This window comes from Dromiciops gliroides, chromosome 2, assembly GCF_019393635.1.
Source record: "Dromiciops gliroides isolate mDroGli1 chromosome 2, mDroGli1.pri, whole genome shotgun sequence".
NCBI classification, from domain to species: Eukaryota; Metazoa; Chordata; class Mammalia; order Microbiotheria; family Microbiotheriidae; genus Dromiciops; species Dromiciops gliroides.
The window spans coordinates 253,809,083-253,835,557 of NC_057862.1; the positions used below are offsets into that span (position 1 = coordinate 253,809,083).

The window sequence follows — 26,475 nt, forward strand, 5'->3', positions numbered from 1 at the left end:
TTCACTCTAGGAAGGTGAAGTTTGTTTTGCTTACAACTGTTCTGTAAACAGATAATAATCCTTTCTCTAAACCGTAACTTTTCCTATACTTTGTTTCCTTGTTGAGTTTGAAGTATTTCTATATCTCTGTGTGCGTGTGCATGTGTGTATGCGTGTATTCAACCACCTTTTGTGTATTTCAGATAAGACTGAAGTTGATCTGATTCCTTTTCACCTCACTTCTTCCTTGTTTGTTTAGTATTATTTGCACATATCTGATTAATGAGAAATAAGTTCTACCTCCTTCTTCCTCATTTCTGTACTAGAGTATTCTTCTTAACCTTCACCTCTCCTATGACTCTAACCCTTTTCTTCATCCTCTTAAAATATTACAACAGAATCAACATACTTTCAGGTACTCTATTTTTCTCATTTAACTGCTTCAATGCCCCTTGAAAATATTAAAGTTCTGAAGAGACACGTTTCTTCTCCACTTGTTAGATTGCCAGTATCATTGTCTGAATCTTTCTAGTTGTTAAAAAAATATCTTTCTACATTTCTCTTGACCTGTGTTTATATTTCAAAATTTCTACTTAGCTCTATTTTTGTTCAAGGATGTTTGAAAGCCCTGATTAAATTCCATTAAAGATTCATTTTTATCCCCATAGGCTTATATACCCAGCTTTTCAGAGTAAGTTGTTTTTGCTTACAAACCTATATCTCTTGCTTTTTGGAATATTGTACTACAAGATTTTTCTCTTTGTTGTAATAGTTGCTGCTAAGTCCTATGTGATCCTTACCACGGTTCCTTGGTACTTTGCTTTCTTTGTACTTTTGCAGTATTTTTTTTTCTTTGACCTAGAATCTCTAGATTTTGGCTTTAATGTTCCTGGAATTCTTCCTTTTAGGGTTTCTTACAGGAAGTAAATAGTGGATTCTTTCTATTTTCACTTTGCCCTCTGCTGATAATAGATCTTCATGGGCAGCTAGGTGGCACAGTAGATAAAGCACTGGCCATGGATTCAGGAGTCCCTGAGTTCAAATCTGGCTTCATACACTTGATACTTACTAGCTGTGTGACCCTAGGCAAGTCACTTAATCCACATTGCCCGGCAAAAAATAATAGATCTTCATAATTTTCATTTATCAAGCAAGTATGATAATTCTTAAATGATCTCTCCTTGTCCTATTTTTATAGGTGAATTTTTTTATAGTAAATACCTTACAGTCTCTTTTATTTTTTCAATCTTTTGGTTTTGTTTCATGGAGCCATTGATTTCTCTTTGGTCTGTTCTAATTTTCACAGAATCTATTTCTTGGATAAGGTTTACCACTTTCTCTCCTAAGCTATTTGCTCTTTTTCTATACCCAAATAAGATGCTTGGCCCTGACCTAGGTCATCTGGGTTGCTGTACTTGCATCTATTTCCTGTGTTATCTTCATGTTAAGAGTACTGGCAGGTTTTAGGTATCCCTGGATCTTAATGCCCCTGGATCTTCAGGGTCCTCTCTGGCAGTAGAGGAAAAAAATGATATGGACCTAGGAACCTCTGTGGCCTGCCATGCAAGCACTGGTCACTGCCATTCTCAGAATGATTAATGTCATTCTAGGACTGGTCATTGCCACTGCTAGTTACTTCCAAGACCCAAGTTGGGATTTATAATCACCTTAGAGCTTTATGGTGGGAATACTCTGCTCTTGTCTTTATTTTCAGAGGCTTGTGGACCACAGGTGTCTCTGGACTTCCTCTGGTTGCCTCTGGGAAGCTTCCATCAGTGTTGGCTTTCTGGAGAGTACTCTCATATTGCCCATGATGGCCTTTTTGTTTAGTTCTTAGGTGGATAAAATCTCTTATCATAGTTTCTCATTGCATTCATGATCCTAACTGGAGATGACATTGTTTTTAAGCTTTTTTTTGGAATAGGTATTTGGGAGCTGGCCTGTCAGCCTCCATTTGGACAGCCATCTTGTCTGGACAAGATTAGATTCTTGTTTGAAATCAAAAAGGAGTTTTGTTTAAAAAATTTGTTCTGTGGCTCAGTCAATTAAATTCTATTCATAAAGTCATGTCTCTTATGAGAAACTGAACAGATAGAAATAAAAAAATTTTAAATGGCAACTATTTCATGATCTTTATTAATATCTTTAGAAAAACCACTATTCTCATCAAATCTTGGCTTTCTTAAACTGTTGTTTTTTCTGAAAATCATCTATTATATTTCTGGAGTACTTTCTTTATCCCTTTTAGAATCAGGGGGAAAAAATCCAAAGGCAGCATGACTTTAAAGCTTTTAGATTGTTCAAAAGTGTTTAGCTTGTCTTTGTGGAGAGTTTAGTAAATTCCAATTCATTTTAACTGTTGCTTTCTTTATTTTATTCGATAGCTGAACAAGAACACACACAAAAGAAAACCTTTACCTGCTGGATAAATTCGCAGTTGGCAAAGGTGAGTAATAAAAGACAAAATAAATAAGAAACTGAATCCTAGGGGGCTTTTTTGTTTTGTTATCATCCTTAGTTTTTACAGTGAGCAAGATTTGCAAATACTGATTTGATGACGGGTTGTGACATGCCTTTGTTTGACAAAAGGTGCAGAAGTGACCATGGCAAAGATCTTTCATCAACTTTTCTGCTTCTTTCCTAGCAGGGGAAAAAACAAACAAACACCTTTTAAGGCATTACCCCAGGCGGTTAGCCCTGACAGATAGTGACATTAAAAATTTTTTAAGTTGTAATGTTTTCTGCTTTTTTCTCTTGATCTCATTATGTTTGGTAAACAGCAATGTAATAGTCAAATGGAATGTAGATATTCTACATGTCTTTCCCTGTATACCTATCTTCTATTATTCTAATTCCAAAAGGAGTCTGGAATCATCACATAACATTCTTTCCCCTTGAATACATGAATAAATATGCTTCTATAGGTGTTTATTGGCACTTAAAAGTGTGCACTTTGCACCAAAGTCAATGCAAGATTTATTCCTGAATGGAGTTTCTTTACTAGAAATTTTCCATGAGATGAATTCAATTTATTAATTTTTGTTGGCTTAAAGCTTCATTTTCTATTAAAATAAGTAGAAAATAATTCCCTATTAAATAGCTACTTGATTCCCCCCCCCCGAGATTCTGAAAGATGTTCATTTTTGAACTAAATTTTTAAGTAATGATTTTTCCCAAACCTTGTTTTTCAGCATATCCCTCCCTCAGTCATAACAGATCTCTTCACAGATATTAAAAAAGGACATGTTCTCCTGGATCTGTTGGAAGTACTTTCAGGCCAACAATTGGTAATTGAAAGATTTTTGTTGATACATTTTTTCCAAAAGAAAAAAAAAAGTCTTTCTTATTTGTGAATGACATTTCCCTTGAAACTGACAGGCTCGGGAGAAAGGATCTAATACCTTTCAGTGCAGAAGCAACATAGAACATGCCTTGACATTTCTGAAGAAACGATCAGTAAGTATAAAATTAAAACTTAAACTTAAAAGAAAAATTAATAATAGGAATAGATTCATGCTGTGGGATATTTTCTTCTTTTAACCAGTGTTCTTCTTTTCCCAGATCAAGCTCATAAATATTCATGTAACTGATATTGTAGAAGGAAATCCATCTATTATTCTTGGTCTAATTTGGACGATTATATTACACTTTCACGTAAGTACTTTGGTTGTGTGCAACAATACATCTCCTTTCAATAATAGCTTTTGTGAAATATAAAAAAGGATATGAATCTATATTAGTCAAAATCTTTAAAATCTGCTATGCTCTTGAATTTATGGTATTTAAGAAAAGGTATAATAGATATTTTCTAGTTATTATTAATGATAATAACAATAATTTTGTTTGTTGTTCAGTCATTTCAGTTGTGTCTGACTCTTCATGACCCCATTTGGGTTTTTGTGTTGTTTTTTTGGGGGGGGGCAAAGTTGCATTTCCTTCTTCAGCTCATTTTACAGATGAGGAAACTGAGGCAAACAGGGTTAAGTGACTTGCCCAGAATCACACAGCTAGGATGTGTCTGAGGTCAGATTTGAACTCAGGAAGATGAGACTTTTTGATTCCAGTGCTAACACTCTTTCTACTGTGGCACCTAGCTGTCCAATGAAAAGAATAGTTCTCATTTATGTAACATTTGGCTTATATCAACTCAATGAGGTTGGTAATAACAAAAAGTATTATCCTTATTTCATCTATTGGTTAATTAGTACTTAACCCAGTGTCACAAAATGTCAGTTCAGCCAAACTTAACGATTTGTAGTTTTCTAGTCTAATGATCTTTCTATCACACCTATAGTTTGTACTTTTAAAACTGTTTTCAAGCCAGAGTCTAACACTAAGCTAACATGGTGGCTTAGTTTGGCCATAATGTATGTTCCAGATTATCTAACAGTAAGATACTGAACATCAAGGACTGGGATCCCGAAACCCAGATTCTTAGTGCATTGCTAGGCACCATGTTTATGCTCAGTAAATACTTGCTGTCTAAATAAAGTCTTATTAGAAAAGCAGCTATGTTGTAGTGGAAAAAGTACTGGATGAACTCATTGTGGACTTGAATACTAACTTGGATGCTTAATAACTGTGTGACTACAGGTTAGTCACTTTATCTTTCTGACAGGCAGTAGATAAAAAGGTAGCTTTGGAATCTGGAACAAATGGGTTCAAGACCTGTCTCTGACAGTAGTTTTGTTACCACGGACAAATCATTTATTTCTTCAATGCCACAGGCAACTCCTTAGTACTATAAATTACAAAAAAGTTGCCAATATGCATCAGCAGAGGGAGTTTTCTACTCTAGGAACTCCTTACACTGATGAAATCACAAATCTGTACCAAAAAAATATGTGCTCTGCCTTAGAGTTGTTATAAAACCTTAAAACACTAGGTAGAGGGCAGCTAGGTGGTGCAGTGGATAAAGCACCAGCCCTGGATTCAGGAGTATCTGAGTTCAAATCTGGCCTCAGACACTTGACATTTGCTAGTTGTGTGACCCTGGGCACATCACTTAACCCTCATTGCCCCACCAAACAAACCAAACCAAACAAAACAAAACACTATGTAAGTGTGAATTATTATCAAACATTTATGTCTTTAATAATATCGGGCACAAAGGTCCAATCTGGGACATTCTCAGGCTAGAGCAAGGCTTTTTATCCCAGATCTGTAAAGTAGACTTACTTGGGGATGGAATTGTGGATAGATTTCAGGAGGGCCACAAACATGGATAGGAAAAAAAGTTATATCGTTATTTCATTATAAGTAACTTCTTTTGTAATTCTTTGTATTTTATCTTATGCATTTAAAATGTTATTCTGGGGGGCAGCTAGGTGGCACAGTGGATAAAGCTCTGGCCCTGGATTCAGGAGGATCTGAGTTCAAATTCAGCCTCAGACACTTGACACTTACTAGCTGTGTGACCCTAGGCAAGTCACTTAACCCCCATTGCCCTGCTCCCCCAGTGTTATTCTGAAATGGTGTTCATATACTTTACTATCTTGCCAAAGGGCCCATGACATGAAAAAAGTCAAGGAGACTTTGGGCTAGAATTTGATGCTTATTCTGAGATAAGTCTAATGGATTCGCTGGACTTAATTGCTCCACTTCCTTGGAAAATACAATAAAGTGGATGAGATTGTATCTTCCTAGCTATTCCAGAAGAGATAAGCCAAGTCTGCTCAGGAAAAATAAATAAACCAAGATCACCTCTATCCCTCATTTGATGTTTGTCATACTTTCTTCCATTGTCTGAATCACTCATGATATGAGCTAATTTTATAATACTCTTCAGTTTCTTCCAGTTTATAATTTTCAGTGCCTTTATTCATCAAACAATAATACATTAAGCCCTTAGTAAGTGAAGATACAGAGGTGAATTGCCCTTAACCTTGGATTCTCCTTTCCTTAGATTGAAGAACTGGCTTGGATTCTTTCTTGCAATTACAATCAACCTTCTTTGGATTGTGTGAGTGTTGTGGACTTATCTCAAACTTCAGGACCTCCACCTAAGAAACGCTCTAAAGCACAGGCTAGATGGAAGATGTCTGCAAAGAAGGCCCTTCTTTTATGGGCTCAGGAACAATGTGCCATGTAGGTGTTTTTTTTTTCTGTGATCTGATACAATTACTGTGCCTCTTGATACAAACTCAACCTTATTCACCATCTACAGCTCCTCCAGGTCGATGTGTGAAGGTGACTGAGAGCAACCCTTAGGAAGGCTGATTTTTCTGTCTTCTAATGGGAATGTGCTAGGTTCCCCTTTTATCACTATGCTGCCTTTCCATTCATCCAGGTCTGTGCTTGGGGAGCCTGGTTTCCTTCTTTATGGATGAAAGAATTACCAGCAATTAGGTGGCAGTGTTAACACTTTGTCCTAGTGAATTAGGCCCAGAATTAGACAGGAAGAGGCTGGTTCTTCCTCTAAAAGGCAAGGAACCTGTTGACTTGATTGGTCTCAGGGCTAAGACTCAAACTGTATCTTCTGCACTCCTGGGGATTTCTGGTGGCCTCAATCCAGTTTAACCATAGCTTCCTAGTCACCTAAGGGCATCAAATAAGCCCATCCATGTAGAGTTGATTGACTGATGATTGATCCTGGGCCTCACCACACCTTATAATTGGATCACCAAAGGCCAAATAGAGACTTTCCCCTAGAATGATTTATATTGTTCCTATGAATAGTAACACGATTCTTCATTTTATTTACTATTGATTAGAGTGGAAGAGTTTCTGATAAAGTGTTGTAAAATTTTGTAAAATTATTTTTCATATTTTCTTTTCTATTTGCTATAGGCACGGATCTGTGAATGTTACAGATTTTAAATCAAGCTGGAGAAATGGGATGGCTTTTTTGGCTGTCATTCATGCTTTGAGACCAGACCTAATTGATATGGACAGTGTAAAGGGTAGATCCAGCAGAGACAATCTAAAAGAGGCATTCAGGATTGCAGAACATGAACTAAACATCCCTAGAATGTTGGACCCAGAAGGTAAATGATATCTCTCCCCTTGATCACCTATAACTCTTTTTTTGAGGGGTAGCATTCTATGAAGTCCGAACTCATGGTGCAGGTACTCCATCCGCTTATATAGGGCATGACTCTTTCACATCTTGGTTGACAATCTTCATGAATGTCATAGCAAAATCATCCATCTTTAAGAGAAATAGCAGTAACAATATTTATGAAATGGGTGATTAATTTGAACCATTTATTGATATTTATAATACAAGCCAACATTTCCATGGGCTTTTAAACTTCAATAATTTTAGGATTTTCCAACCAAAGTTCTATTCTAATGCCTCAACATGGCATGAAAAGGGCCCTGGTTTCTTGAAGCAGAGAACAAATAGAAGCTATGCATAGTTCAAAGCCAGTCTTCCAGGAAGTTTCCACTGTAGTACCCAAGAGATTTGTGCTTGGCTCTGTGCTGTTTAACCTTCTTATCAATGTCTTAGAAAAAAGGCACAGATGACATGCTTATTGAATTTGTAAATGACCCCAAATTGGGAGTATAGGATTATCAGGAGACTTTTTAGGAGCTAAACCCATTCATCTAGTGTGATAATTATTCCTCCCAATTTGGGCTGTATGAAAGCCCATGACATCCTTGAGTGTGGTCTGAACCAACTTAAAATGTAATATATTATTCTTTTACAACATGACAAATATGGAAATATATAACATGGATGTGAGTATGTGTGTGTATATATGTATATATATGTGTGTGTATATATATGTATGTGTATATATACACACGCGCACACACATATATGTGTGTATATATATTTATATGTATATGTGTGTATATATGTATTTTTATATATAAATATATATATTTATATTTAATATATATAAAAACCACCCATATCTGATTGTTTACCATCTTGGGGAAGGGGAAGGGAAGGAAGGAAGGGAGAAAAATTTGGAACTCAAATCTTACAGAAATGAATGTTGAAAACAATCTTTACATGTAACTGGAAAATAAAATAAAATACTACCTAACAATAAAATAAAATGTAATTTTAAAATATTTTACAAAACAATTAAAAATATAATAAAACACAGATAATATTAACATGTTTTCTAAGCCAATGTGTGGCCTATAGGAATCCTTATGTATGGCTTAGTGGTTCTTATTTCTATTTGAGTTAGACATTATTGCTTTAGGGAATAAACTTGTTGGGATGAATCTAGTAAGATGGAATTCATTATTGATAAATGTAGTCTTACACTTGGATACAAAAAATTAGCCTCACAAGTATAAGACTGGGGAGGCATGCACTGTTTTTTGTTACAGGATAGATGCTGACCAGGCCAGGTCACAGAGTCAGGCTTAGGACTAAATAAAAATGAATTTTATAACAAAGGAATAAAAGAAACATACTTCTGCCCTTCAAGTTTGAATTCTCTAGGGCGTCTATTCTGGTTTAGAAAGAAATTCCACAGGGCAATTAGAAATCTGCCAAACTCAGGGACCTGAACTTCCCAATAAGTAGGGCTTTTTATAACCTTATCATTCTGGACCAACCAAATCACAAGGATAGCCTCCTTGCCTTATGAATGGGACAATTCCAAGCTACATAAAAATAAATGTTGTTCCTAAAAAATATAGTTAGACAACAGTTGTTCTGAAGAAGATTTGGATGTATTCATAGACTGTAAGCTCAATATGAGTCAGCAGTGTGATGTGGTAGCCAAAAAAGCCAATTTTGAGCCGCAATGAGATGCATAACTTCCAGGAATAGGATGAGAGTGCCACTGTACTCTGCTCTTTTCACACCTCATCTGCTGTATTGTGTTCATCTCTGGGTCCCACAGTTAAAGAAGGACATTAATAAACTATAAAATGATCAAATGAAGACAACTGGAAAGTTGAAGAACCTTGAGAACGTGTCACATGAGGATCATTTGAAAGAACTGGGAATGTTTATCCTGGAGAACAGGCATGGCAGGGACATGATGGCTGTCTTCAAATATTTGGAAGACTATTCACATAGCAGAGGGAATAAACTTGTTTTATCTTCCCAGAAGCAGAAGTAAGATGAACATGGGGAAGTCACAAGGAAGCGAATTTAAGGTTAATGTCAAGAAAACTTCTAACAATCAGAGCTATCTATAAGTAATGGATGGCCTTAGATATAGTAGCCCTCCTCTCTTTAGAGGTCTTCATGACCCTCATTAGGTTTGATGACTAGTTATCTGGTACATTAGTGCTCCTATCTTCCCATAGATCTTCCAACATTTAGCGTTTTCATTTTCATCTTTTCCAATCTGTTGGGTAGAAGGTGAAACCTCAGGATCATGTTATTCATATAAACTTTGATATCATGTTGGAGTATAACTAATTTAATAAATTTATCAATACATCTACATAAAGATGACAATTAAATCCATGGGAGCTAATGAGCTTACATGGAGAGGGTAAAAACAGAAGAAAAGAGGACTCAGGACTCAGTGCCTTGTTGTATATATACACATATAATTTAGCAAAGGAGACTAAAGGAGGGTCAGGCAGATAGGTGGAGAACTAAGAGAAAGCATTATCATGAAAACAGGAAAAGATGGTTAATAGTGTCAAAAGCAGAGGTCAAGAAGGATAAAGATTGAGATAGAAGCCTCATATTTGGCAGTTGAGAGATTATTGGTAACTTTGAAGAAAAGTGTTTTTGTACATGAAGCTGGATTACAAAGGATTGAGAAATGAGTGAGATGAGAGGAAGTGGAGACAAGAAGAGTATCCAGCTTTTTCTAAGAGTTTGGGTATGAAAGAAAGGAGAGCTATAGGATGATAACTTAAGGGTATGCCAGAGTTAAGTGAAAAAAATGTTTCCCTTTTTTAATACTTGCCTTCCCCCCAATTACATGTAAAAACAATTTTAATATTCATTTAAAAATTTTGAGTTTTAAATTCTTTTCCTCCTCTTTTCCTTGAGAAGGCAAGCAATTTGATATAGGTTATACATATATAGTCATTCAAAATATATTTCCATATTAGTCATGTTGTGAAAGAAAGCACACACCCCCCTCCAAAAAACCCTAACACAATCCAACAAACCCAAGAAAAAGAAAATTTTAAATTATGTTTTGATCTGTATTCAGATTCCATCAGTTCTTTCCCTGGAGCTCCATAGTATGTTTTTTTTTAATTATGTGTCCTTTTGAATTGTTTTGGATCATTTTATTGCTGAGGGTAGTACAATATTGCTGTTACTGTATACAATGTTCTAGTTCAGCTCATTTCACTTTGCATCAGTTTATGTAAGTTTTTCTGAGGGCATCCTTCTCATCATATCTTATATAGAACAGTCGCATTCCATCACAATCATATACTTCAGCTTGTTCAGCCATTCCTCAATTGAGGGGCATCTCCTCAATTACCAATTCTTTGCCCCAACAAAAAGAGCTGCTATAAATATTTTTGTACATATAGGTGCTTTTCCTTTTAAAAAAAATCTCTTTGGGAGGCAGCTAGATGGCGCAGTGGATAGAGCACCGGCCCTGGAGTCAGGAGTACCTGAGTTCAAATCCGGCCTCAGACACTTAACACTTACTAGCTGTGTGACCCTGGGCAAGTCACTTAACCCCAATTGCCTCAGTAAAAAAAAAAAATCTCTTTGGGATATAGATCTAGTAGTGGTTTTCCAGGTCAAAGAGTTTGTGTGCTTTTATAGCTCTTTGGGTACAGTTCCAAATTGCTCTCTAGGATGGTTGAATCAGTTCACAACTAGTGAAAATTTTTAAAGGATGGAGGAGACAGGTATGTCAGTCAAGGGTAAAGGGAGAAGTTGAAGATTAGAGGGAGGATAACCAAGGGGGCAATTAGCTTGAGAAAACATGAAGGAATTTAAAGGCACACATAAACAGTATGGCTTTGGATGACGAGAATGCTTAGAGAATGATGTTAAGATTAAGGCTAAAGTCAGAGTTAGTGATTTACTTATATAACTTTACATAGGACAGATGTAGAGAGGCAATGCAGCTTATTGGGGAATAAAATAGGAGTCCAGACACCTCTTAATTCTGTTATTTGTCAGCTGTGAAACCCTGCAAAATCCTTTCTATTTCTTACTTCGTTTTTTAAGTTTACTTCTAAATCTTTAAAATGAGATGATTTCCAAGGTCCTGTTCAGGGGGTAGTGTTTCTTTTTGTTAATTTTATTAATTCTTTTATACATTTGTTATTTTAATAATGTAGTATTTTTACTACAAATATTTCTTTTAAATAATATTATTTATTTTTTCTTCCTTTACCTCATCTCTTCCTCCTCTCTGTCCCCTCCCCTCCTTTCTGGCCCATCTTCCTTCTCTTTGTAGTTTCCTCTTTCTCTGTCCTAATTCCTTATTATCTGTTTGAGTATGGCCCCCTAAATCTTCATTAGCTATAAAACAATTTAATATTTTTGTATCTTCAGACAATTAAGAAACTAATGAAATGATTTAAAAGAGGTAATTTTCTCATTGCGTGAGTGATAGTCCTTGGTTTATTACAATGAACACAGTGTGAGGACTAGTTATTTCAGTCATTTGAAATGCAACATTAATTACTGATGTAATCCAAATATAGTAGTCACTTGTGAATGTGTGAGTCATCTCTTGACCCAAACTCTTTTGCAAGGATGTCGAGATGTCTACCTGCATACGTCATTTGTAGTTTCAAAAAGGAGTAAACTGGTGAAGCTGGCATAATTATTTATCTTTGAGATCTCTTTTTCATTATTATTATGCTCTGATTAAATGCTACATTTTTGTTTTGTTTTCTGTAATGTGTGATGGTTCTTTTGACAGCATACTTTGGGAGATTGAAAGATTACATTTGATTTATTCATTGTTTCCCACAACTTTAGCTTTATGGTCTGTATTGAGTTCCAGTTGATTTCATTTGATCAGAATGTCTAGGTTAGACAAGGTAGCTTCAGAGGTCTCTCCTAGTTAAGGATGAATGAATGAATAAAATGATTGAAAATAGTAATAATGATGATAATAACAGCTAGCATTTGCATAGTGCTTTAAGGTTTGCAAAGCTTTTTACAAATATTATCTCATCCTCACAACCACCATGGGAGCTAGGTGCTATTATTATCATCCACATTTTACAGATGAAAAAGCATCTATTACGATATTAAGCACTAAGGATACAAATAGAAGAGTATACAAAATCCTTGCTTTCAAGAAGCAACTCCACTTGGAGGAGGCAAGCATGAATAGGATGGTTTTAGCTCCAGGGGCAGTTAGGTGGCACAATGGATAGAGTGCCCAGAAGACTCAGCTTCCTGAATTAAAATCTGGTCTCAACTGCATGACCCTGGGCACGTCACTTAGCCCTGTTTAACTCAGTTTCCTCATCTTAAAATGAGCTGGCGAAGGAACTGGCAACCCACTCTAGTATCTTTGCCAAGAAAACCCCAAATGAGGTCATGAAGAGTCAGACATGCCTGAAAAACGGCTCAACAAACAATGGCTCCAGGGTAAAGGGAAGTGCCCGGGAATTCTTAGGATATTACAGGTTCTGTGATTCTGCAACAATTAAAAAAAAATCTCTTAAGTATATTTTTGGTACCTGGGCTGTGACTTCTTAGTTCAGGGAGGGAAGCATTTCTTTGCTACACTACCTGCACTATTAGGCACAAGTTACTTTCTGTATCTGACATAAGGGGTGATGTTAAAAAGTTGCCATGTCTCCTGAGGGGAGACCCCATGCACGATATGGGGGAGGAACTTGGATTCACTGTAAACCCTACCACATATAGATGTTCCCCTGAAGGAACTTGCACTTTCTGTAAATTGACTCTGCAAGCTTTAAAGATATCGATTCTGTGGCCAAAATGGAATTTGCTCCCCCAAAAGTGAAAATCTTGTGACTCATCACCCCTGGATGCCTACTATGTTTATTGGTGATAACCCTGCAGGCCAGATCCTTGAGCAACATTGTGCAGTAGATAGAGTTTGTCTTAGGTATGTTCTCAACCCTGGTTCCCTTCTCTCTATCCTCTCCCTTCCCTCAAAGGACTCACTGGTCTCATAGTGCCTTTTCACTGGCCAAGGCTTTCCTGCTATGCCGGGTGTTCCAACCAGAATGCTTTGACGATTTCTCCAACATCTTCCATGCAAAACCTTCCCTTATCTTGCTGTCATACTAAAAGGGATCTGGCTACCTAAATCACATCAGGATGTTAGACACTGAATGGTTTATTGTAGTATTAGACAATTTAGAGCTAGGAGAGACTTTGCATATTTTCTAACTTTTGTTTTACAGAGGAGGAAAACAGAACTATAGAAGTCATTTGCCCATTCTCCAGAGTGTATGCACTTTAACCAAGTATAATACAAAAAATCTCAGTTCAATATGAGGCTTTGGTGAAGCTTTCTTAGCATCTATAAAAGCATGTGTCATTTGAGCTACAGCTTGGAACCCAAGCATCAACACCCCTCTGGCAATTTTCATTAAAATTGATCCATCCATACGTTATATAAGTCACATTTAGCTTCTTTAATTTGGAACTAGCCAAATGACTACTTTGGCATACCATTCCCATAGTTTTTTATTGTTTGGGAATAACTGAGCAATGGTAAACTTCAGCTTAATCTGTTTCTAAATCATCATAAATTAAAAAAATAGTGAATTTCAAAGAAATTGTTTTGAACTTTTCTAATCTACTACTTTCTGGTTTCCAAGAAAGTCTTTGCCTTCTGCCACTCTTGCCTCTGCTATTTGTAGCTTAGAGCTTGTAGTGTGGGCAAGCAGCCAGAGATTCTCAGGGTGAGGAATATTTTGTTATTGTTGTGGCTCATATATAGAATAATCTATATCTGGTGAGTATTGTTAAACACTTATCTGCCGACTTCATTTTTGTTATTTTTCATAATTTAAAAAATTAGATTGTTGTATTTTTAACATTCTTTTTGAGTTCCAAATTCTCTCCCTCCCTCCCACCTCTTCTCAATCCATGGAGAAGACAAGTAATATGATATCAATTTCACATGTGAAGCCATGTGAAACATATTTCCATATTAGCCATGTTGCAAAAAGCAAGAAAAATAAAGTTTAAAATTATATTTTTATTTGCACTCAAAGTTATATAATGAGTATGATAAATTTTAGGATCAAACTGAAAACTGGTAAAATAACTAATGGTATGATCTGTTTTGCAGATGTTGATGTTATCAACCCGGATGAAAAATCAATCATGACCTATGTGGCCCAGTTTCTGCAGTATTCCAAAGATTTACCTGTGGCTGGAGATGAAGTACAGGTAGTTATCTGTATTATTGCCAACAAAGTTAATTTTGTTCTCTACTCATGGTTTTCTCAACTGTCAAAACGTTTCTTTGTTATTCTTGCATCAAGTTGTCATGAAAATTATCCTTATACTATTTAATAATTTGACCATTTATTTTGCCATGCCTGTCAATCAGAAGCATAATCGGGAGGTTGAAACTTCATAGGTCTGAAAGGAACATACACTGAACCTCCCTCCATTTCCTCCTTGGCTTCCATTTAGATCAGGAGATCTTAACCTGGGTTCTGAGAACTTTGGAAAAAATATTTTGATAACTAATTATAAGTGGTTTCCTTTGTAATTCCTTGTACTTTATTTTCTGCATTTAAAATATTATTCTGAGAAAGGGTTCATAGTCTTTTACTACACCCCCGAAGGAGTCTATGACACAAAAGAGTTAAGAACTCTCCATTTAGATAAATGAAAGCATAGCTACATTTGTAAGCTGCTATTTTCCCCCCAGAACTTTAACCACGTAATCACTTGTATGTTTTGAAACTTACTCTAGGCTTATTTTTTTGCCAATCACCATTTCATAGCTATTCAGCCAGAGACTTAGCTGATGTGGAAGAGAGACACAAGCTGAATTTACTCTATAGTTCAGTTCAATCAATCCTGCCCTTTCGGGGAGCAGCTATCTCCTTGATTTCCTAATTAACTTTTTAGAAACAAAATCTGAATGAAGAAACAAAATTTGATTGTTTATAATGCAGAGTGGAATGAGAGAAATGTTACTTTTGCTTAATAGAGGGAAAAATCGTCTGCATTATAGAGAGTAAAAGCTAGGAAAGTAAAAAAAAAATGTACCTTTTCTGATGCTGCCAAAATATAGATTCTGTCTTTGGACACAGGCAAATGAACTACACACAAGACAATCAAAAAATCCAAGCCAACTCACATTGGATACTGTGATACAATAGCATTGTTTGAGTACTCAGGACCTTTGTTTGGGATTGCCTAAGTTGTTCAATCAATTAATCAATGATTAATTATGAATTTTCTAAGTGCCTAATGTGCTAGGCACTGGGGATACCAATACCAAGAATGAGAGTAATTTCTACTCTCAAGGAACTTACCTTTTATTGGGGATGGAGGGAGTTGTCAAGTACATATATAATTATATAGAGAATAAATACAAGATATTTAAGAGAGAACACTAGCTTTTGAGAAAAAGGACACGATTGAGGAGGCAATCAGCTGGAGGCAACAGAAGGGGTGGGATGGACGATGCTTGTAAAAGGACTAGCCTTGGTAGTGAGGAGACCCACATCATTATCAGATACTGGGGGAGAGAGAGGGGGGGGAGTTGGGGGTGAATAAGGGGAGATTTTCTCAGTAAAGTAAGAGTTGAAAAGAGCTATATAAACCGAAGCAGAGTGAATTCTGAATTCCGTATTCATCATGTTGGTAGTTTTTTTTATAGTTAGTAAGCATTTATAAAGCATCTACTATGTGCCAGCCATGGTGCTAAGCACTTGTAGCACAGTAATGTTCCATTATATTCATACCATAATTTATTTATCCAATTTTCCCCAGTCAATGGGCATCTACTTAATTTCCAATTCTTTGCTACCACAAAAGGTGCCTCTATGAATATTTTCATCTATATGAGAACTTCCTTCTTATTAATGGCCTCCTCAGGGTATAAGTGTAGAAGTGGAGTCTCTAGGTCAAAAGGTATGGAAATTTTAGTGACTTTATTTGTATAAATCCAAAATACTTTCCAAAATTAAATATACTAATTCACAGTTCTGCCAACATCAGCCATTCCTATCTTTTAATACCTTTGCTAATTTTCAGGGTAAGTTAAAACCTTAGGGTCATTTTGATTTGCATTTCTTTTATTATTAGTCATTTAGAGTATTTTTATATGGTTGTTAATAGTTTGGAATTCTTTTGAGAACTCATTGTTCATATTGTTTTACTATGTATCTAATGACTGTGCTTTTCTTGTTATTGTTCTGACCATTAGGAAAAGGTGAAAGATGCCACAGTCTGGTTGATTTCACAAGAAGAAAAGTTGCACGAGTTACAGATGCATTCAGAAAAGGAGACATACTTTAAAAAATCTCAAGTAAGTGCAGAAGTTATTGACTTACCTATATAGCACATTCCTTTGATTCACAGTGTACTGTTAGCCATCCTTAAGGGAACTTATTGTATTGAGCAGATTGATGAAAAGTATTCATAAAGTAAAATTATTCAGCTATAAAATTCTATCCTAGTCTTAGAGTTTTGTTTCCTCAGAAAAACACTGCAGAATTGATTACCAAACATTAAGTACCTACAAATATCAAAAGATTAATAAAAGTATTAATGAACTCATTGCACATTCTACAAACCCTCATTTTATTTCTTCTCTTCTTGCAAACTGAGGTAGATTTGTTTACATTGTAGTAGAAATGTCACAGCAGTGATCCAGTGATATGTAGCTCAGGGATATGTATCTTGAGGGCATATATAAAAACATATATCTATAACTAGTGATAATATATAAGTATTATAAGTGATAAGTAATATAGTGAGATATGTATATATATATCTCACTATAATATATGTATATATATCTCACTATATTAATATCCAGGGTAGAGTGAGAAGAAGAATCTGGTAAGTGAGGGATGAGTAAGTTTAAGGCCATGGTATTAGTGGACTTCTCTCTAGTTTAAATGAATTTGCATAAAGAACAAACAGAACAATATTTAACTGAGATTTATAGCTGAGGTTATAAAGGATACAAGTTAAATGACCTCTTTATTCAAACTGTAGGGCATGCGAGCTTTTTTGGAGTCATTCAATGAAGAAAAAAAAGCCTTTTTGGATGTGTTGTCCATAAAAAGGAATGTGGCTGGGCCGGCTGATGACCAATCTCGATTACGACAAGCATGGGATAAGCTCACCAACCAGGTGATTTCTATTATGTTGATTGTAGAAGCTTTACTTGATTTTGTGTGGATTGGGCCAAGGCTTTCTCCTCAGTGAATGGCACTCTTTTTGACTAATGTTAGACTTCCATGGAAAATTCCCCAAACAGAAGGGAAAATAGCCTGCAGGTTTAAGCATATAATATATTTTTTAAATGAACAATGAGAGTCTATAGAGCCCCAAATCTTTATAGTCCAATTTTTCTTATCCTTGGAGGCCCACTCCTATTTTCCATGGCCCCATTTTATTTTATTTCTTCTTTTAAATCATAAAAGTATTTTATTATTTTCCAGTTACATGTAAAGATAGTTTTCAACATTTGTTCCAAATTTTTCTCTCTCCCTTCCTTTCCTCCCCCCTCCCCAAGACAGAAAGCAATCTGATATAGGTTATTTATGTACAATCACATTAAACATATTTCTGCATTAGTCATGTTGTGAAAGAAGAATCAGAACACAAGGGAAAAACCTCAAAAAAGAAAAAAAAAACCAAAACAGAACAAAAAGTAGAAACAGTATGGTTCGATCTATATTTAGAATCCACAGTTCTTTTTTCTGGATGTGGAGAACATTTTCCATCATGAGTTCTTTGGAATTGTTTTGGATCATTGCACAGCTGAGAAGAGCTAAGTCTGTCACAGCTGATCATCTCACAGTGTTGCTGATAGCGTGTACACCATTCTCCTGCTTCTGCTCACTTCACTCAGCATCAGTCCACTTAAATATTTCCAGATTTTTCTGAAATCTGCCTGCTCATCATTTCTTATAGCACAATAGTATTCCATTATATTCATATACCACAACTTGTTTAGCCATTCCCCAATTGATGGGCATTCCCTCAATTTCCAATTCTTTGCCATGGCCCTATTTTAATAACAGCTTAATGGGAACAGGTTCATGCTACTTAGCAAAACTGCAGACCTGTTCTTTTGGTATAGTTATCCATGAAGATATCAGCCACATGGCCCTATCCTGCTATTATTAGGGTAAATATGAGAAGGATTTGGAACTATGTATAGGGAAAAAATGAGTTTCTGAATATCTTAGTTTGTTCATTTATGTGTCTGAGCATGTCTGATTGGGCTTTTCTTATTCTATTCCAAAGCTGAATAAGTAATAGCAATGCTTCATTTATAGGGTACCAGTGGGAAATGATCTAGTCCTTATAAATATATTTCCAAATAGTTAAAACATAGCCATTAAACCTTCTTTAGTAATTTTTTAAAAAGATATACTTTAAAAGGCATTTAGGGATAAGCTCACAAGATATTTCTAAAAGGGAAAGCTTCCAAAATAGTAGAGAATGTCATAAACTAGTTTTACATGCCCTCTCTCAAAGAAACCAAAACATCAGCCGCCACAACTGATGCATATGCCTACTTTTTCATCTTTACATAATGTATATGATAATGAGCTCTGCTTGTGTCAGGGACATCTTCAACAAAAATGCTAGGTGGTGGGGGCAGCTAGGTGGTACAGTGGATAAAGCACCTGCCCTGAATTTAGGAGGACCTAAGTTCAAATCCAGCCTCAGACACTTGACACTTAGTAGCTGTGTGACCCTGGGCAAGTCACTTAAACCTCATTGCCCCACCAAAACAACAACAACAAAAATCAATAAAAAATGCCAGATGGAAATAAATAGGCTTTCACTAATGATTCTATATTGTTGACTCTCTTTATGAACATGTAACTTAATTGAGAGAGATAAAGTCTTATTGTGCTTTTTTTGTCAATTGATTTTAAGAAAGCATTGAACTTAGTGCAACAAAATGCATGCAGCCTTGAAGAAATTTACCAGGAGTACTTCAAATTATACAAGCCTATGATTCTTAGTTGATCTCTTTGCATCATTTCTCCCTTCTGTACAAAAATTAATTATTCATAACTATAACTAACCTGGAAAATTATATATAATTGGATTAATGAAAAATTATGATTACATGAAAAATGATAAATTTAGAAAAATTATAATTGGGCTGTAAGTCCCTTCGTGGTCACCATTAAAATGTAGAAATATTTTTAAATTGACTAGCCTAATTTGGGGGGCTAAAGCTGACTAGAGGACTAATCTGGGACTTGTGACTATTTGGCTATCTGACTGCGTTTAATTTAATGTGGGCCGTTGATAAAGTTCCGCCACACTGCTCCCAAACTGATAAACTAAAGATTAAGAAGGCTCTTAACTAAATAATCAAAGCAGACTCTATTCAAGATATACTATTTCAATTTAGGAATACAGGGAAATAAAGTACAACCTGACTGCTTTCCTGTGGTCGCTTTCCTGTCGTCTCTTTCCACTGTCTCTTTCGCACCTGCTGCGCTTGGAACTTCTTGAATACAATAAGGGCCTTAGCCGCCTCCGGCCTCAGGGCACGTTACACTTTCCCTGGTTTGTATTAAGGCCTGTAACCTTGTCAGACCCGTCTCTAGTCTCCAATCTTTGCGTCTCCTCAGCCGCCTCTTGACCTCTTCTTGTCATTCCGAACCCCTGAGTCTTGTCTATCTAGTCGTCCTCAGCCTGTCCTCTAGTCTGTCCTTCTTTATCTAGTCTGTCTCCTTCCCTGTCTCCTTCCTCCCTCCTTAATCTTATCTCTCTATCTAGTCCGTCCTCACTCCTTCTTTTTCTAGTCTGTCTCCCTCTAGTCTCCTTCCTAGTCCCCTCTCCTATCTAACTCCCAGGTCTATATATACCTTTTCTTCTCTCCACTCAAATCTCGGGGCTTCCTTCACCCCCACAGACCAAGCTAATCTGCTAGCCAGGGCTGCAGCTGGTGGGGGGGGGTGGTGCGCTCCAAGTTTCACGTGCCTCAGCACAGGCTATCAGGGATCTTTGGATAGCTCTGCTCAGGTTGGAGGGAGCTGGGGACTTTTTTTTTCCCCCTCAGCTGTCTGACCTGGTGTCTTGTATAGCCCACAGGGCTTTTTCACTCAGCTGAAGCTGAGGAGGAGGGGGAGAGACCCTGAGGGCCTAAGGCTTTCTAATCTGAGCCTAAAGGTAGGGTCCTCAAGTCAAAATAAATTTCCACACTTCTCTAGTCCATCCTTCTCATAGCTGCCAAAGTTAATTTTCTAAAGCACAGATCTGATCTTGTCACTCCCTTGTCCAATAAACTTCAGTGGCTCCCTATTATCTCTAAGATTAAGCAGACACTCTGGCATTGAAAAGCCTTCATCACCTGACTCCAACTTCCCATTCTGCTCTTAAGATGCATTTATGAATTCTTTAGTTTGACCAAACTGACCTTCTCATTCCTCCCACTTTAGGCATCATCTCATGTCTCTAGCCTTTTGCATGGGCTAATCCCAATGTCTTGAATGCACTTTACCTCACTTCTACTTTTTTTGGGGGGGGCGGGGTTTGGTGGGGCAATGAGGGTTAAGTGATTTGCCCGGGGTCACACAGCTAGTAAGTATCAAGTGGCTGAGGTCGGATTTGAACTCAGGTCCTCCTGAATCCAGGGCCGGTGCTTTATCCACTGTGCCACCTAGCTGCCCTCTCACTTCTACATTTTAGAATCCCTGGTTTCCTTCAAAGCTCAGCAGATTCTTAAAGCTCAGCTACACCAGCATCTTTTACATGAAGCCTTTCTTGATCCTCTTCCCCCATTCTATTGCCTTCCTTTTCCCTAAAACTATTCCTGTGTAATTCATTTTATCTATACTTATGTATGTGCCTATTTTCTTTCCAGTAGAATATTTATATTTATTTATATTTATTATACTCCTTGAAAACATGAAACTTTTATTTATGTCTTTGTGTCTCCAGTGACATTGTAGATACCACATACTCATTGATTGGTAATATATACTTGTTGGTTGGTTGGTATTACAGATGAGATCATGGACGTAACTTTTCTCAGAGATCCACTGAATACTGGCTTTAAATGAGGCGTAGAACAGGGAGATTTAATTGACCCAGGTGACTAAGTTGCTCACCAGTGCCGTAGATTTGCACGAAATTCAAATAAAAGAATTCCTTTTAGATAATGAGTTTCTCCTAAAGCTCCTTTCATAGATAACATTGTACTGACCCAACCTGGGAACACCATGAAGGGGTGGTATTAAGAGTCTGCTTACTATATGCCAGGCACTGTGCTAACTGCCTTTTAGAAATATTATCTCACTTGATCCTCACAACTCTGGGAGGTAGGTGCTGTTATTATCCACATTTTACACTTGAGGAATTGGAACAGACATCCGTTAAGTGACTTGCCCACCGTCACACAACTAGTAAGTTTCTGAAGGTGTTCTTGAGCTTGAGTCTTCCTGGATCCAGGCTTAGCATTCTATCCACTAAGCCTTATGGCTACCTAGAGAGCCACAGAGCCCACTCAATAAAAGAGATCAGTGTAACCAGCTATAGTAGGAAAACAAAGTTCAGGAAAAAGTCATTGTACCTGTATAGATGAATGGTTGAAGAGGATTGGACTGGTTTTCATTTGGGGAAATTGTTCAATGTTTTCAATAACTCCATATTGCTTGCTGGCTCCCAAACCTATGTCTTTAAAATCAATATTGTCATGGTGACACTGTGTGGCCATGAAACATGGAACATTGTGATCTCAAAAGAATTAAAGTTATAAAAAGCCCAAAGGACATGGAAAGATCAATTATGACCATAAATAGTTTGCAACCTATTACCATTGATTATTTGCACCAAAGATATGACATTAAAGACTCAATCAGTGACAGGTGAGTTGGTTGCGTAATGAGAATGAGAGACAGTACTATGTACTGAATATAATTAGACACTTTCTTAATGATTCAAGGTCAGCATTATGAATAGTATTGTAATGCAGTGATGCCCTCAGGGCTGCTGAGTTGTATTAGGTTTAGTTTTTTCTTTCAGTTATTATCCCCAGATTACTACACTCTTTTAGTTGTTAATCTGTCATCTTACATTTTGGCTGCCCTTGTTTTCCTCTGATTTTTTTTTTTTTTTTACTGTAAGCTCCATGTGGAGCTCATTTTCTCTTTCATACAAATCTGACTATCTCACTCAATTCTTTACTATTTACTCAATAAATTCGATGGCTCCCTAGTGTCTCTAGAGTCAAATGTAAAGTCTTCTGTTTAGCTTCTAAATCTCTTCACAGCCTTGTCCAAATCTATCTGATACCTCCATTTGTTCATTATTCCTCCTCCTGAATTTTATGATACGGCCAAACTGTCTTTCTCTCCATTCCTCACAGGATGGTCCATCTCCCATCTTTGTGTCTTTGTGCTGACTGTCCCTCATTACTGAAATACACTCCTTCACCTCTGCCTCACAGAATCCTACTTTTTCCTTTAAGACACAGCTCAAGTATTATCTTCTTTTACACGAAGTCTTCCTGTTCTCTTCAACTTCTAATGCCCTCCCTCTCAAACTTCCTTTTATGTTATTGTATTTCTTTGTATTTATTCTTTGTTTTTATTTTGTAAGCTTGTGCATGTATATATGTAGATAGTCATGCCTGCCTGCCTGTCTATCTGTCTCCTTTGTCTATCTGTTTCTTTCAGTCCCTGTAGTCTTTCTCTGAAGCTCTTTATGATCTGGGGTTATTTCCTTCATTCTGTTTTCTTTCCAGTACCTGGTACCTAGTAGGTACATAATAAATATATTTTTTATTTATTGATATGGTATAAGATATTGATATAAGCCTAATTTCTGCAAAATGGTTTTCTAGTTTTCACAAGGTTTTTTTTTTGCCAAAAAGAGAATACATGTATCAACAAAATCACAGATTCAGTTCCTATCTCTATCCCTACCAGATAGTCATGATGATTTCTGCATAAAACTCTAGTTTGAGATCTCATAATGATAATTTCCCTTCCTTCTTACTTTTCTCGAAATAGTTCCCGTGTTCCTCTAAATGGATTTTGTTATTGTCTAATTCTAGAAAGTAACCACTTAGTAATTTGATTGGCATGACATATTTGTAAATGAATTTTTGTAGTATGATCACTTTAATTTTATTGGCATGGATGCATCATGAACAATGAACATTTTTCCAGTTCTTTGTCTTCTATTATGTTTGTAAAGAGAGTTTTATAGTTATATCCACATAATCATGAGTGTCTTTTCCTCAGTTAACTCTCAGATATTTTATGTTATATAATTATTTTGAATGGGATTTCTTCCCCTAGTTCCTCTTGCTGCATTTTGTTATTAATAAATAGAAATTATCTCTTCTTGTTACTGCTTCTTCTTTCTGGCTCTCTTTGTTATTCTCCTAAAGCTGTTGCCCAAATCTTTCCCTTGTCACTGTTCTTGATTGTAATTTAGGGTGAAACTAAATGTCGTTTAGGCAGCTAGGTGGCATAGTGTCTAAAGTGCCAGACCTGGAGTCAGGTAGACTCATCTTCCTGAGTTCAATATGGCTTCAGATACTTAGTAGCTGGGTGACCCTGGGCAAGTCACTTAACCCTGTTTACCTTAGTTTCCTCATCTATAAAATGAGTTGGAAAAAGAAAGGGCAAACAACTCTAATCTCTCTGCCAAGAAAACCCTGAATAAGGTCACAAAGAGTCAGACACAACTGAAAACTACTGAACAATAAATGTTGTTTGAGAAAACACTATTAAGAGTAAAGTTAAGTCTACTGCCATACCACCCTGAATGCGACCGATCTCGTCTGATCTCGGAAGAGTAAAATTAAATAAAAAAAAAAATACCCCCAAAACCTCAACCCATTCCTGAGAAGTTAGCATTGTGATAACTATTTTTGTTTGACTAAGACACTTTTCCACTTGTTTTTGGTTTACTTTTGGTTTCCAAAATATTCCGAAAGTTTGAGATTGTTGGAAGTCTAACAGGTAGGTCAGGTGTGGTTATCTTTATCTATCTATCTATCTATCTATCTATCTATCTATCTATCTATCTATCTATCTATCTATCTATCTAATCTTTTTTGAGGGAAGGAGAGAGAGTAGATGTTTTCTTCTCCCTTTGAATATGAGTAATTTAGAGTTGACTGTCATATTTATTTTTCTCTTTTTAACAAATGATCCTCACAAACAACCATTTTCTGCTTCTGTGAAAAGAAGAATTTGGGTTCATCTCAAGGGTCCCTTTCAGTTGTCTATGGTTCTCACTCGAGTTCAGAGCTTTTGGCACTCTCTCTCCAGCTATTTCACAGGCTTTCTGGATGGTATGAATAAATAATTTACTCTCTTGGGATCAATCTGCTTTAAAGGAATGTCAGGATAAAATGTAGTGCAAATTACTTTTGTACTAAAATGAGTCATGCATTCTAGTAATCAAAAAGAATAAAATTGTGCCTCTGTTTTAGCAAAAGCAATATAGGTTAGTGAATAAAAAGACTGTCTGAGAGTTGAAAGATCTGAATTAACTAGCTTTGTGAACTGGAACAAGTGACTTCTCCTTTCTAGGACTCAGTTTCCTCATTTGGAAATTGAGAGTGTTGGACTAGATGAGCTCCAGCACCTTTTCCAGCTCTAGGCTTCTATGATTGTAAAATTTTAGGGTTTTTTTTTTTCATGAAAAGGATGATGACCCTAGAGAAATAGCAGACTTTCTTTAAAATTCATTCATTTTTTTAGAGTCTTAGATTTTGATCTTTCAGCAAAAGTGTTCTTTCTTTTCTGTGTGTGTGTTTGTGTGTGTGTGTTTGTGTGTGTGTGTGTGTGTGTGTGTGTGAGAGAGAGAGAGAGAGAGAGAGAGAGAGAGGCAATTGGGGTTAAGTGACTTGCCCAGGGTCACACAGCCAGTAAGTGTTAAGTGTCTGATGCTGCATTTGAACTCAGGTCCTCCTGACTCTAGGGCCGGTACTCCATCCACTGTGATATCCAGCTGCCCCTGAAGTGTTCTTTCTAAGCAATAGCTGGTCAATAGTCCAGGATTTAGTGGATTTAACTAGCTCTTCCAGGTGAGAAAATCATTTCTTTGTAGTCATGGACTTTTTAAGGTAGTTCATTCATGTCACTGGAATAGTATTTATTATTTTCGGTAAGCGGTAACTTAGTTTCTTAGAAAATAATGCTCCACCCAAAGTGCCTAATTACAAAAGATACAGAACCATATCCAAGCTAGCATTTCTTTTGTTGTTCAGTAATTTTTCAGTTGTGTCCAACTCTTCATGACCCCATTTGGGGTTTTCTTGGCAAAGATACTGGAGTGGTTTGCCAGTTCCTTCTCCAGCTTATTTTATAGATGAGGAAACTGAGGCAAACAGGGTTAAGTGACTTGCCCAGGGTTACATAGTTAGTAAGTGTCTGAGGCTAGATTTGAACTTATTTCCTGACTCCAGGTCTGGCACTCTATCCATTGTGCTACCTATGCTTTTACTGAGGTAGCTAGGTGATGCAGTGTGTAAAGTTAGGAAGATCTGAGTTCTAATCCTGCTTCAGACAATTACTAGCTATATGACCCTGGGCAAGTCACTGCCTCTGAGCCTTAGTTTCTATTCTATAAAATGTGTATAATGACAGCACCTAATTTCCAGGATTTTTGTGAGAATTGGATGAGATAACAAATGTAATGTGCTATATAAACTCTAGCTATTATTATTATTATTATTATTATTTACAGATGAGGAAATTGAGGCATAGAGAGATTGTGATCCAACCCCCTCCCCCACCCACCCAGAGGCATACACTTAATCCGTTATCTGGAACAGTCCTGGAGCCCAGGTCTTCCTGACTTTAAGTCCAGCTTTTTGCCTGCTCCATATGCTACTTCTCATAGTCAATTCAAGTTTCGAAAGATCACTAAGAACAGCAATGTGAAAGGAGGGAGGCAGAGGAAGGGCAGAGATTTCTGAAAAGGACACATCCCTAATCATGATTACAAGTTGCCAATGCAGTGAGCTAGTAAGTCAGTACTTGAGCTTCTAGCAGGCCCCCTTTCTTCTATTGTGGCAGAATGAGATGTGTTCAGTGTCCAAATCATGATTCAAATGAATTTCAGTGCCATCTGGATAGTTTTTCCAGTTCAGCAACTCAGGAATGCAAATATTTAGATTCCAACGGTAAATAGCAAAGTCCTTAATGGAATGAAGGGTCATTGTAAATATTTAAACATGGCTTAAGATTGCTTCAGGTATGATTTCACTGTTACCAACATGTAGATGTTTTATGGTGAGTTTAGGCAGAAATCAAGATGATCTTCCAAAAATGAGAATAGAAAATTTGGTTATGGTTTACCATATATTAATAGCATACATTCTCATAGCACTGTTTTTATTTCTGTGTCCTGTGTGACTTCTTGTGATTCTGTGGACCATAGCACAGCAATGCTTTCCATGGGATTTTTTGGGCAAACATACTAGAGTGATTTGCCATTTCCTTCTC

General features: G+C 36.6%; 1 protein-coding gene across 1 annotated transcript in view; it reads left to right on the top strand.

The window, feature by feature from the left end:
* SYNE2 (spectrin repeat containing nuclear envelope protein 2) overlaps positions 1-26,475 on the top strand; it is a 430,300-nt gene that overhangs the window by 86,603 nt on the left and 317,222 nt on the right. The window contains exons 3-11 of the mRNA XM_043984057.1: positions 2,364-2,425; positions 3,171-3,266; positions 3,358-3,435; positions 3,541-3,633; positions 5,885-6,066; positions 6,769-6,965; positions 14,127-14,227; positions 16,227-16,328; positions 17,024-17,161. Coding sequence (XP_043839992.1) covers positions 2,364-2,425; positions 3,171-3,266; positions 3,358-3,435; positions 3,541-3,633; positions 5,885-6,066; positions 6,769-6,965; positions 14,127-14,227; positions 16,227-16,328; positions 17,024-17,161 — 1,049 coding nt within the window. The remainder of the gene's footprint in view (positions 1-2,363; positions 2,426-3,170; positions 3,267-3,357; positions 3,436-3,540; positions 3,634-5,884; positions 6,067-6,768; positions 6,966-14,126; positions 14,228-16,226; positions 16,329-17,023; positions 17,162-26,475) is intronic.